At 39.2% G+C, this 14133-nt stretch overlaps 1 protein-coding gene across 8 annotated transcripts in view; it reads right to left on the reverse strand.

Annotated features, from left to right (window-relative positions):
• Positions 1-14133, reverse strand: part of LOC105221797 (probable serine/threonine-protein kinase DDB_G0268078) — a 34146-nt gene continuing 20013 nt past the window's right edge. For 5 of the 8 annotated variants that reach the window (XM_049459213.1, XM_049459223.1, XM_049459209.1 and 2 more), the window contains 6 exons: positions 12963-13134; positions 11564-12906; positions 9004-9294; positions 5834-5899; positions 5067-5173; positions 2-567 (listed from right to left, as the gene is read on the reverse strand). In XM_049459213.1, coding sequence (XP_049315170.1) covers positions 485-567; positions 5067-5173; positions 5834-5899; positions 9004-9294; positions 11564-12906; positions 12963-13134 — 2062 coding nt within the window. In that variant the 3' untranslated portion in view covers positions 2-484. Of the gene's footprint in view, positions 568-5066; positions 5174-5519; positions 5743-5833; positions 5900-9003; positions 9295-11563; positions 12907-12962; positions 13135-14133 lie in introns of all 8 variants that reach the window. The other 3 variants (XR_007423074.1, XM_049459230.1, XM_049459237.1) reach the window with 3 other exon arrangements.

Raw genomic sequence — 14133 nt, forward strand, 5'->3', positions numbered from 1 at the left:
CACACACGTGTGTTGTTGTACAGTTTTGTAGTATTTTTTATTATTTTAAAGTTTTTGAAATAAAATTAAGTACACATTTACAAATACATACATACATATAATTATTGTTATTGTTGTTTGCGTACAGAAATTCATTTGCATTAACATTTTTTCCATGAATTATGCGATTCTTGTGTAAGTTTGTACAAATGTAACGCTAGTATTTAGTTTATTTTGTATTGTACAATTTATTTTATATTTAAATAGTGTCTCACACACATTTGCTTTTGCTTATGTATTTAGAAAAATACTTATTTATGTGCTTTTGAATTTTTAATTTGTTTATTGAATTTTAGAATGTTCATTTAGTTTATCACAGCACAAACTTTTGTATGATGATTCAGCTCACACAACTTTTCGCCACCTTCCGGCCACTGCGTTGCTTCCTTCCTTCCACTTTTTAAGATTATTGATTATTAGTTATTCTACTCGCTTTTGTTCATGATTAGTAGTTAAGGTACGCTGTGTTCCATTCGGAACTGTTTTTATCGCTGAGTCCATTTAGAATTTTCTTCTCAAGCAAAGAGCCTAGAAAAACAGAAAAAATATATATATGTACATACATACTTATTTGAATTTCCATATAATATTTAATGATTCAGATTTTTTAAATGTACATAACACCAACATTTGAAGAAGACTGTGTTCATGCGAAATGGAACCGATGTGAGAGTAGATATTAAAGGTTTATGAAATATTGTATTTAAAAGCGCCGGCGAAGAGGCAAAGCATGCCCGTCAACAAGTTGCTATCACAACCGACAGCGAAGCGATTTTCTAATCGACTTGTACACATGCTCTTTGAGCATACCGAAGAGGTAACATTTCTCCAGCCTGCTGAACTGCAAAGAAAGTGTAACTAATGTCTGGAGATGGCGAACCCGATTCCCCAAGCGATGACGATGGAGTATATGTTCCATTGCCTGACTATGATGAGGTTCCAATAGCAATTACCGACCAGGTGAACAACAAAGCGGCAGTGGCCGATGGATACTCGGCCGAGCTATTCAAATAGGACGGCGAAGATCTAACAAAGTAAATGCATCAGCTTCTTTCTACGATATATTCGGATGAAAGCATGCCAGACGATGGGAGCCTAAGTGTGCTCTTCCAATTCACAAAAGGGGGACTCCACAATCTGTGCCAATTATCGTGGGATACGCTTCCTTATCGAACGTAGTGTGTGAAAGACTGAAGCTCAACGTTAACAAACTTTAGACCTGGAAAATCTACAAATTACCCATGAAAAGAAGATCGGTACACACCACCTCTTCATTGATTTTAAAGTCGCCTTCGACACCAGGCGTCAGGATCGCGAAGGACCTCTCCGAATCGTTCAATACCAAGAGACTGTGACTTCTTCAAGCTATTGAACAAAGACCAAATTCTACAAGTCACTCATCATCCACGTCCTGCTAAATGGTGCAGATGATTGAACAATGACAACATATGCTCAAACGGTGTTACAAGCTTCCGAGAGAAAGTTCCTGCGGAAGATTTATTATCCTTTGCGCATTGGCAACGTGAATACCGCAGTCAATGGAACGATGAGCTGTACGAGATATACGGCGATATTGACATAGTTCAACTTATCAAGGATTACAGCTGCGCTGGCAAGTTCATGCTGTCCAGATGACCTGGATGGTGTCATTACTGAATAGCACACTACAGTTTCGAAGGTTTTCGATTCATTACCAACCGGTGGAAGCAGTAACCAATTAAGCCCTGTTCAGCAACTTAGTGGATTTAAAGAAATGTATAATTTTTTCCACTACCTAAAAATACCTTTATGGTATGGACTGTGTTGTCAGTGCGCCAACATTTGAAGTGTTCTATTTGCTTAAAACAAACCTTGAAAGATCTAAAGGGAATTGTGGTCCAACAGCTACGGGCCAAACCTTCTGCCTTTTCATTTCCATCTAATCTTATAACGGGTGATTTTTTTGAGGTTAGGATTTTCATGCATTAGTATTTGACAGATCACGTGGGATTTCTGACATGGTGTCAAAGAGAAAGATGCTCAGTATGCTTTGACATTTCATCATGAATAGACTTACTAACGAGCAACGCTTGCAAATCATTGAATTTTATTACCAAAATCAGTGTTCGGTTCGAAATGTGTTTCGCGCGCGTGTTTTGTTCAGCGATGAGGCTCATTTCTGGTTGAATGGCTACGTAAATAAGCAAAATTGCCGCATTTGGGGTGAAGAGCAACCAGAAGCCGTTCAAGAACTGCCCATGCATCCCGAAAAATGCACTGTTTGGTGTGGTTTGTACGCTGGTGGAATCATTGGACCGTATTTTTTCAAAGATGCTGTTGGACGCAACGTTACGGTGAATGGCGATCGCTATCGTTCGATGCTAACAAACTTTTTGTTGCCAAAAATGGAAGAACTGAACTTGGTTGACATGTGGTTTCAACAAGATGGCGCTACATGCCACACAGCTCGCGATTCTATGGCCATTTTGAGGGAAAACTTCGGACAACAATTCATCTCAAGAAATGGACCCGTAAGTTGGCCACCAAGATCATGCGATTTAACGCCTTTAGACTATTTTTTTGTGGGGCTACGTCAAGTCTAAAGTCTACAGAAATAAGCTAGCAACTATTCCAGCTTTGGAAGACAACATTTCCGAAGAAATTCGGGCTATTCCGGCCGAAATGCTCGAAAAAGTTGCCCAAAATTGGACTTTCCGAATGGACCACCTAAGACGCAGCCGCGGTCAACATTTAAATGAAATTATCTTCAAAAGTAAATGTCATGAACCAATCTAACGTTTCAAATAAAGAACCGATGAGATTTTGCAAATTTGATGCGTTTTTTTTTTTAAAAAGTTATCAAGCTCTTAAAAAAATCACCCTTTATGACCGGGTATTCGTAAGATCTTCACCTAGTTTGTCACTTAAAGTCTAATGGTTGCCTCCTTACAAAATCTTAGGCAGAGTGGTTTGGTGTTAGCGCTGCGGATAGCCTTTATTTTCTTTATTCTACTTTGAACCACTATTAGCAAAATCCCATACAGAAAATGGTCGGAGCGGTACAGCTCGTTGTTCTCTGCTTAAAAGGAGCGCCAAAACCCGCTGTAATAGCTGAACAAGAAAAGTTATTCAACCTTCCACCTCTGCGTTAAGTGAATTAACCACAAGGAACTTCGGGCATAGCAGATCTTAACATAAAGAATATCAATGTATAGTATACGTAAACAGTCAGAATATGTCCTTAAAATCAGGGAAGCAATATATGTAGGGGTTAACGGAAAGCAACTGGCGCTATTCTAGACTACAAAGAATTCTAGGAAAATGCCAAAAGTGAGCTGATGGGATTATCAACGGTTGTTGGCCTAATAACAGGTCACAAATGACTGACACGGCGATACATGGAGAAAGTGCATTGAAGTTGGCAGAAGATTGGCGCTGGACTTCCTTCGCTACTGTTCAACATTATCTAGAACTCGTCTTCGATATCTAGGAGCTTCGCTGTTCAAAGTACTAGATTAATGGTTAAAGTACTTTTAATGCTTACTCCGACTAAAATGTATTATATATACAGGGTTTGTCCGGAAAGTAATATGACTGAGTCGATTTAGAAAAATTTATTGAACCAATCGTTACAATTCTTTAAAAAGTTTCAAAATAGGCTTCTTCTGCGTCGATGCGACGCTGCCAGTGCGATTTCCAAGCATTGAAGGCGTAACGGAAGGCATTCTCCGGAATAGCCTTGAGAGTCGAGTTACAGGCCGCTCGGATCTCCTCTGTCGTCTAAAAAAAATGAAGATTGCCCCTTTGCCTTGGAATCATCCTCAAAAATCCATCACTCGTCACCTGTGATTACATTATTCAAAAATTGAGGGTAACTTTCACACATGTTTAAATTTTCTTGGCACACTTTCACTCGCCGCAATTTCTGGTCGTCAGTGAGCATTTTCTGGACAATCTTCGCGCATACCTTGCACATGTTTAAGTGTTCCGTAAGAACGTAGTGAACCACAGATTTTAATAAATTTAAAATATAACATCTGGACAATTAAACGAATACTTATTCAACGGTCTGAGTTCAAAACTTTGCGCACACGCGTTACATTGCCGATGTTTGTCGAATTCGCAGGTCTCCCAGCACCGTCTTCATCAACGACCTCTTTCGGTCCTCCAAAAAGGCCTGGTGCCACTGAAAGGCACCACTTCTTGCTAAAGCAACATATGGGCAAGCCTGCTTGGTCATATCAAACGTCTCTGTCAAAGATTTGCCGATTTTCACAAGGAGTTTAATCGCCTACCTCTGTTCTAACGAACGCTGCATTTTCGGCTTGCACCACTCACAGAAGCACGTCGCTCGAAAACGTTTGTCCTGACTCTCCAGGTGCTCGGAGACAACTGACCAGACGCTCGTTCGTTAGCTAGGAAGGCCCTCTACCGAATCCAGTCGGCGCGCGCACATTCCGAAGTACAGTCGCGAGGGAAGAAAATCAGTCCTATTACTTTCCTGACAATCTTGTACATACATAAGTACTTGAGAGGTTCATCCTTGCTTTTTTACTCCTTAATGTTTACATATTGAACTTATACAACTAGATTGATATTACTTATTTCTTAGTGAAGAAAATTCGGCCCTCAAGCAAGGTATTCGATATGCATGGTGGTATATTGTTAAGCAGCTATAGCTTTCAGGGAATTTTTTGGAATGTGATTCACTTAACTCTCTAATTATAATTGTCTCTTCTCATTTCGCTAAATACATATATGTATATGTCTGCTGCTTAATTAAAATATTATCGATATAGATAGCACATTAGATATATTCTTATCACCAATTCATATCTGTGTGCACTCGAACTCATTTGCGATGGGGTTAAAATAATATTTTGAGAATCGGCACCGTTTTTTAAAACCTAACTTAACTATTAGTATGCATTATTGCTGGTCCACTTCACAATATAACTGATAGTTTTCTAGATTTCAAACCGTTAATTGCTATAAAATCTGAATAGTTCTATTTTAATTACATAAAATTTGTTTTAGGATGGACCTACCATTTTCCGCAACCATCCACGCCGTCAATTTCTCATCTTCTGTCTTATTCGTACCGTCCCATGGTTGCATTTTTGCTTTTGTCTGCTCAACGGACTGTGGATCAACTCTGAAAAAATAATTTCAGTAAAACTGCTCATTTTTGTCTGTTGAGATTCAATATATGTGAAGAAAATTTTTTTTATTATTTGAACTGAAGATATGTTTTGTGCGAAATGGGGGAAAGATGCACAAGATACTGAAACAAACTACATAAAGCAAATGAGTTCATAGCTACATACAAACAAATACAATGAGTAACTACTGTTGTGTGACACGAGATTACGCCTATGGAACACAGAAATCTAACTACTTAATTTCGCTAAGGTGTAGCAAACAATACAAATTTGGGGCGTACACAAGTTCTACAACAGCCAATTGCAAGCAGAAGGCATAACACAAATTTAACACTTTACCACTTTAATTCAAATTAGGTAGAATTTTCGATTGTGATGAGTTGAAAGTGGATAGTATATGCTATATCGTAAATCGTGGAATCAGCGACCAGTGACACATCTGAAATACAGCCCATTTCGATATACCGGAATATACGCGAATATCTGTCCAATACACTTCGTGTGGTTTTGTATGCTAATTTTAAGTTTTTATTTTTTAGATTAATTAACTACTGTCCACTACCTAATTAATAAATAAATGCCGTTAACTACAGATTACTCTACATTACATTATTTTGAAATATCATTTATATAAGCAAGGTCTAGTTTTTTACCTAATGGGCCAAAATTGGCACTCATCATCTGTGGGCGGGTCAAGTGAATCCTTAGATATACTAGAACTGTTTTATAAAATACACATTTTAATATTTAAATATTATTATTTTAAATAAAGCTTTAAGCAATGCATAATACATAAAGAAATAATTGTAAATACACATAAGAGACAAAATGTTACGTACGAATTCGGACACAACAAACAAGAAAACTATAGGATCAAATAATGTTGACTAACAAGCGCTTATGAGAATAACCTAGATGACTATTAGAGGGCACACACTAATGACGACAATGTGATGAAGGTTTTTACCATCGGTAAACCTTAAATATACTTCTGCTTCTATTCTATTCAATTTTATGAACCGTTAAAAAATTAAAGCAATTTATAAAAGCTGCCGAACTTATGGTGAAAGGCCAGGGTAGTTCCCAGCTACCGAAGCGTTATCGCTTCGCTCTGTGGGCTCTTGGAAACTTCTAAGACGTTAAGACGTGAGAGACCAGGGTAGTTCCCCGTTACCGAAGCGTTATCGCTTCACTCTGTGGGCTCTTGGAAACTTCTAAGACGTTTTCTAGCCAAATTTTGAGGTCAATTTCTGGCTCTATAGCTACAGGGTTTGTCCGGAAAGTAATAGGACTTTCTTCTGCGGCGAGTGTACTTCGGAGCGTGCGCGCGTCGACTGGATTTGGTAGAGGGCGTTCCTAGCTAACCAACGAGCGGTCAGTTGTCTCCAAGCACCTGGGGAGTCAGGACAAACATTTTCGCGTGACATGATTCTGTGAGTGGTACAAGCCGAAAATTCAGCGTTCGTTAGAGCAGAGAGGTAGATGATTAAATTCTGTGTGAAAATCGGTAAATCTTCGACAGAGACGTTTGAGATGATTAAGCAGGCTTGTCAGATGTTGCTTTAGCAAGAAGTGGTGTCTTTCGGTGGTACCAGGCATTTTTGGAGGTCCGGGAAGAGGTCGCTGATGAATGAACAAATCCAATCCAAAAACGATGCTCATTGTCTTTTTTGACATCAAAGGCATCGTCTACCATGAATTTTTTCTTCCTGGACAGACCGTCAACGCTAAGTTTTACGTTGAAGTCCTCAAGAGACTAAAATGAAGGGTCGAATGGGTCCGACAAGACATCGCAGCTGATTGGAAGTTGCACCACGACAACGGCCCGGCTCACTTCGCTTTTCTTGTGAACAGCTACCTAACCAAGGCCAGTATCCCAACGCTTCTGGAGCCGCCCAACAACAAAGATGTGATCCCCAGTCTAGTTTTTTGTTTCCTTGTCTGAAACAGCCGATGAAAGGCAAGCATTTTGAGATGAAAGAGGGGATCCAAGCAGCATACACCTCGGCTCTAAAAGCTATTCCACAGAATAGCTTCCAGGACGACTTCAATGCTTGGAAATCGCGCTGGCAGCGCTGTATCGACGCAGAAGGAGTCTATTTTGAAAGTTTTTAAAGAATTGTAACGATTGGTTCAATAATTTTTTTTTAAATCGACTCAGTTTTATTACTTTCCGGACAAACCCTTTACGTAAACAACCAAAATTGCCACATTTGGGCCGAAGAGTATCATGAAGAGATCCAGGAGCTGCAATGTCAACCAGAAAAAAACGGTTTGGTGTGGTTTGTGGTCCGGTGGAATCATCGGTTCATATTTCTTCAAGAATGATGCCGGTGAGAACGTAAACGTCATTAGCGACCGTTATAACGCCATGGTAACCGACTATTTGATGCCTAAAATTGAAGCTAAATGCCAAGGAATGTTCTTTCGAATGATAATAAACATTCTTTATTAAATTTGAAGTTTCTGTGCATTTTCTTTAAAAGATTAAGGAACCTCGAAATGGATCACCCTCATCAGAAAGGTCTTCTGAATATAAGCAACACGCTCTTGGAGTGTACCTAGATTCTGAATAGTATAGAGTAAATAGGTGTAGATCCTTCCGGGTAGAATTAACAAGTGTCATTTTTGAGAAATGGCAAAATCTTGCTAAATCCAGTAAATTATTGTGATAATCTACACAAAAGCATACATCTTTGGTTTAGCTGACGGTCTGATCAGATTCTCAATAATGCATATAAAGTTTTTCTCATAGTATTGTGGGGAAGTCTTAAGCCCATTGTAAATAAACTTACTGGGTGTGCTTTTATACCAGTCAATTCCACCGTTAAACAGATTTTCTCAATATGCCAAGTCCTGCAGAAGACCATCGACAGATTGATACACATTACCTTTTTGTCAATTTCAAAGCCACTTTCGACAAAACTGTCGGGAGATGCGTATTTGACGACATGTCTAAATTTGATATCCTTGACGTTAAACAAAGTCATCAGCTTTGTCACAATCGGGAAAGTTTTCTCCGACCCGATCGATACCAGACGAGGTTTTACACAGGTTTGCTTTTTTTCAATATATTGCTGGAGAAAGTCGTACGCGCGACTAATATTAACCACAGTGGTATTGCCTACTCTAAAAGTATAATGTTACTGGGATACGCATATAATATTGACATCGTATTCCTTAACAACAGCAACCTTTTCCAACCAAGAAAAATAAGCCCACAAAGAAGACTTGGGCGGTGACGAACTGATAGGAGAAAGAACTTAAAGCAATCGATAGAATTGTTGTCCACAAGGTCCTTGTAGCCATCCGCGTGAGCTATGAATAGGCCATGCCGTTCGCAGGGAAGATGATGACCCAGCGAAAAGGACTTCCGATACAAGACTCATAGGTAGACAACGGCAGCAAGGGCGCCTAAGCATCCAACGGTCAGCATTTCAGGAGCTATGGCTAGGTGCCCCGAAAACCCTTGTCAGAGAAGTTAACATGGTGCAGGTATCATATTGGCAGACCATGGATTCAAATGCAGTCAAAATACCACATAGAACATATTCTGAATTCTCCCTGAACGATGATTGCTCACTCCATACAAAAAATGGAGCTGAATTCTTATCAGATCAACTTGGTAAAGTAAATATGTAATACTTATACTTTTTAGAATATTAATTAACCCTTTTTTTATATAATATAATTAATTTGAAATTATACCGCTCAATGCCAGACTCAAACTGTCCACAAATTTCAAAAATCTTCAAATTAGTTATATTTTTCGATTTCCGCAGATCTGCAAAAAGTGTAATATGGTAGTTTATGGCTTACTTACGCATTTGTCGACAGCGAGTCAGCATAACTACCGTTATTTACTTCAATGCTACTAGGTATGTACATCTTACTCTTCTCCGTCAATGAAGTCTCATTGGAATAACCATTTGGCAAATTGGAGTTACGTTCCGCTAATGTTTGTTGTTGTTGCGTCGTTAATGGAACTGTATTTGGATACTTTGTTGTTTCGCTATCCGAATCGAGCGATAGGTGCCCGAAGAGATCTTCAAGCAAAATATTTGCTTTTCCATTGCGTTGACGTTGACGTTTGGCTGATGTTTTGATTTTCGAACTGTTAAAAATATAAATTTAACATAAAATTAATTGTGATTCTAATAAGTTAATAACTGCTAGTATATAAATATAGAAGTAAAGACGGTTTTTAATACTTAATTTGTTACCTAATATTGTTCGGTTAATCAGTGAGGGAGCCAGACCTTCGGGTTTTTCAAGTGAGCTTAACAGGTCAAGCTTATTTTGATTTTAATTTTTTCTTTAACCGATACTCCATATATGTCTTGAATATATAATATATATTATAGCAATAAACTGAATTTAATTTTATCAGAAATTAATCAGTTTATAACCAAATTGTTAATATTTATTATAATCGATAAAATCCGAAAACAGAAATTATAACAATCATCTTCTAAAAATATTTATTGTGATTAGCTAATTTCATTCTACTTTCAAAATGTTAGGCGTTTTTAATAAATTTTTATTATCTATTTATTTTTTTTTTACTTTTCCTCTTATATTTCCTAATATACAATAATCTGTACGTCTTAATCGCCATCTACTTCGAGATCGATGTACAAAAGACTTAAGCAACAAACTTCTTGCAACCTGAATATAGTATGTTCAGAGGATAAAAAACCGAAAGTTGGAAGATCGAGATAAGTATTGATTAGCTATTTATGTAACAGCCTTAATTAATTACAGAAAGGGAGCTCTTTTCGGTACGTTTTGGATATCTTTTTCGAAGTACTTGAAAAATAAATATTGTATGAATTCTGCTTAGCAGGTAAAGCCGCCTCTCTTTGATGCCACCCGGTTAAAATCTGTATATGCCAAGACTTCCAACGCGGACATTAATTTCCATCGACCTTTTTTGTTTGGATTTTGTGCTTCTAAAATATAGAAATTTAAGCTCCATACGTATAGCTGCAAATGAAATCATTAATTATAGGAAAAGGCAAAAGAACAGCTGGTACGATGATGATCTATTGACTTATGCCCAAGGCATTCTAAAATTATGGAGGGAACACTTTTCCAGCCTGCTGAAAGTATAACGACAGGAGAAGGTGAACCCGATGCGCCAATCAATGAAAATGGAGCACACGTTTTATTGCCCGACCATGAGGAATTTTGAATAGCAATTACCCGTCTGAAGACCAACAATACGACGGGGGCCGATGGATTGCCGGCCGAGCTATTTAAATACGGCGGCGAATAACTGATAAGGAGCATGCATCAGCTTCTTTGTAGAATATGGACGAAAGCATGTCCGACTATTGGAATTTAACTGTGCCCTGCCCAATCCACAAAATTCCCGCCAACAACCGTGGGATAAGTCTCCTCAACATCGCATATAAGATTCGATCGCGTATTGTGTGAAAGATTAAATCCCACCGCCAGCAAACAAATTGGACCTCATCAACAACTGACCAGGTTTTCACCATGGCCGAAATCGTGGAAAAGACCCTTGAAAAAAGGATCGATACCACCTCTTCGTCGATTTCAAAGCTGCGTTTGACAGCATAAAAAAAAGCTGCCTTTATGTCTCTCTGAGCCGTTTGATATCAAACGAGATTTCAGGCAAGGTGACTCTCTTTCGTGCGACTTCTTCAATATGATCTTGGAGAAAATAATTCGAGCTGTAAAACTAAATAGGGAAGAGTGTACAATTCAATATCACTGATACGTACTTCGCCATTTACTGGGATGGTTACTCTGGTCTAAACACAGCTAAACCCATCGTTATGGATAATAAATAATTAACTGTGGAGGCATATCTGCAAATCATTGGGTGTTATTTCAAACTTTGAAAAGCCAAAAAGCCTTTACTTCTAGAGTAGTGAACTTAGTAACATTATAGGTGTCATTACTAGGAGGTCACTGCACTTAAGATGCCATCTTCAGAAAATTGCAATGCAAATTAGAATTAAAATGCAGAGCATTCGCAGAACATGAAGAGACGCTGAAATATTATTTTTGGCAAAGAATACTTTTTAGCCGGTTAGGACGGGATATCTTCCAGGACTGCCAACGCAAAAACTTCAGATATATTGGGCAGATGAATTGGAAGAAATCAGGTTTTTAATTGGTTACTACTCGTGAGCTTAAGGCCTAATGATGTCCTAAGTATGGCCTCCAGTGGTCTGGTGCTTATGGTTCTCGTTACGTCTACGTTAAAATGTAGTTTATAGTATGGCATGAGTGTAAGACTTAGTTGGATTGCTGAATACAGAAACCTAGAGAGTTCTTTCTTATTGGTATCTATCAAATTGCAAAATTTCTATTAAGAAATGTCTTTACATAAGATAAAACTATACACTTACCCTAATATAAGATCGAGTTCATCGTCCTTACTGAGCTCCGTATTTCGACCGTTCGGCAAGGTCGACTTTTTCTCGCCACCGAGACGCTCGAAAAGTGGTTTCTCCACGGTTTGCTCATTATTTTTTGTGTAATCATTGCTGTCTCCGTTCGGCTCGAATGTATTACGCATAATTAGATTGCTTGGTGGCGCTTGTTTGGGCACCACCTTGGAGAACATGTTATAGACCTTCGCATCCTTACCAACTGCATCGAGGTTCAATAAGCTTGGACGTGTCTGCAGGTAATAATTATTAATTTTCGCCGAATTTTTAGCATTCTTCGTGGCGGTCTCAAAGAGTGCATAATTTCGATGGCCATTCGCCAAATAGATGACACCGGCTTTAATATTTCCTACAGGGTTAGCGCTGTTATTGAAAGAAACATTTGGCGGTTGTGGCGGCTGCAACTGACCGGTGTTGCGATTCAAGTAGATATCGTTTATGGACTCGGTGAATGCGAGGTTCTCCTGTGAACGCTTGTGGAGCGCAGCTTCACCGCCACCGTTCAGATATATGTGACTGGAGGGCGCGAGTATTGTATTGTAGCGTATGGAACCGCTCTTTATCGAGAGATTATCTTCAAGTTGTTCACGGAATTGCCGATTTGCGGCATTGTTGATAGCATTCGCCGGCATGCCGTTGTTTGTGTGCGAGTTTTGTTGCGCATTTACAGCTGTCATTTGTACCGGCATTGTGGAGCGTGTCGCATCAGCACCATTTATTGACAGGAAACTGATTTTGGGCGCTTGCATTTGGTTAGGGTTTTGTGCCAATGGAATTATTGCACGTCTCGCATACATATTGTTGTACCCGCGATTGTTGTTGTTGTTCAACGTTGCATTTACGGCATTATTGGCATTAATGGTATTGCTATTGTTATGCTGCCGATTACCTTGCTGCAGCAGCTCGGTAACCGCTTGTAGTTTCTCCTGCACCGGAAGCACATTATTCGATAAATTCGGCAATTGCCCCGCATTTCTCCCATTGACATTCGTATTCACATTCGCATTGGTTGTTGCATTTATATTGGCAGCAGGGGCCGCTGCCGCATATTTGGCCGTAAGTTTGACGTTGGCTTTCGCCGCCGCAGTGGGTGAGATACGTTTCAGCGCATGAAAGTAGGCATATTTAAGGCTCTGCTGCGCCGTGGGTCGCTTATCAGGATCATAGTGTAGCATGTCCTCTAACAAATCCAAGCCCGCCTGACTGCAACGTGTCACAATCGTATTGAGCGGCACCTTGATGCATTCCGGATAACGAAAGTGTATCGTAGCAGCGAGTCTATAGCCTTCGGGCCATTCTCCCTGGTAATATAAGATAGTTATGACTCCACTGTCATTGAAATATTACATATGCATACCTTCTCTGGCGTTCCTAAAACAGAACAAATCTTAAACAGCTGATCCACTTCACTGCTGCCCGGAAAGAGTGGCCGAAATGTGTAGAGCTCCGCCATGATGCAACCCATTGCCCATAAATCTATGGAACTGCCATAGTTTGTGGAATGCAGCAGTACCTCTGGCGCTCGATACCTTTAAAGTACAAGAATATTGTAGATTGCTATAATTGCAAATACTAATCTGATCAAGTTTGAATACGTCTTTTTTAACACGAAGGTAAGTGTTTAAGTGGTACAAAGCACTCAGTGAAGGTCGTGAGTCAACGAAAACTTGCACATGCGAGACTGTTCATGACGATAACATCGAAAAAGTTAAGGAAACAGTGCTTGAATATCGTCATATTGAAATCATGGATAACAAAGGGCCTCAAATCTTTTATGAATCGACACATTACATTTCATTTAATGCTTTGGATAAATTTTGGGTGAAGCGTGCAAATGCTAGACTCATACCAAAAGATCTGAATCTTTTTGAAAAGGACATTGAGTAGAGGTCACAGAAAAAATACTTTGCAATGTAACAGAAGACCCACGTGACGTGGGTTTATGAATGTGACATCGTAACTGTTCAACAATCTAGCGAATGGCGGTACAAAACTGAGGCGAAACTTAAAAAACCACGTTAAAGTCAGTCAAAAATCAGAGTGATGCATGGGGCAACTGGTCAATCACTACTTGATTGTTTTGAATCATCTACATGAAGTAATTCGCGGTAATAGACCGAAATTGCAGGCAGAAAAAGTTTGAATCACTTTGATATTTTTTCTGTTTTCGAGACTGAAAAATCCGCTTTGAGAAACGCGTCATGACTCCATGGAAACTGTTAGCTGAAGGCAATGAAGATCATCCTAGCTGAGGCTTATAACAAGTGTATAGGATTGCAGAAGGCGTTATTAGGATAATAACACCTTATGCAATCCTATACCCTTGTTATAAACTGATTCAAAAGTAGTATGTTGTGAATACGGTAATAAAGATGCAGGCACCCAAACGATTTTCTGATTGACTTGCACTCTTACAGCTCTGAGAGGAGAAGGGGAAGACCTCCACTCCGTTGGAAAGACCAGGTGGAGAAGGGCCTAGGTACAGATTCCAATGTGTTTTAACGTGAATGCCTGTCTACGAAGACTCA

The sequence above is a fragment of the Bactrocera dorsalis genome, chromosome 1 (assembly GCF_023373825.1).
Source record: "Bactrocera dorsalis isolate Fly_Bdor chromosome 1, ASM2337382v1, whole genome shotgun sequence".
Classification (NCBI taxonomy): domain Eukaryota; kingdom Metazoa; phylum Arthropoda; class Insecta; order Diptera; family Tephritidae; genus Bactrocera; species Bactrocera dorsalis.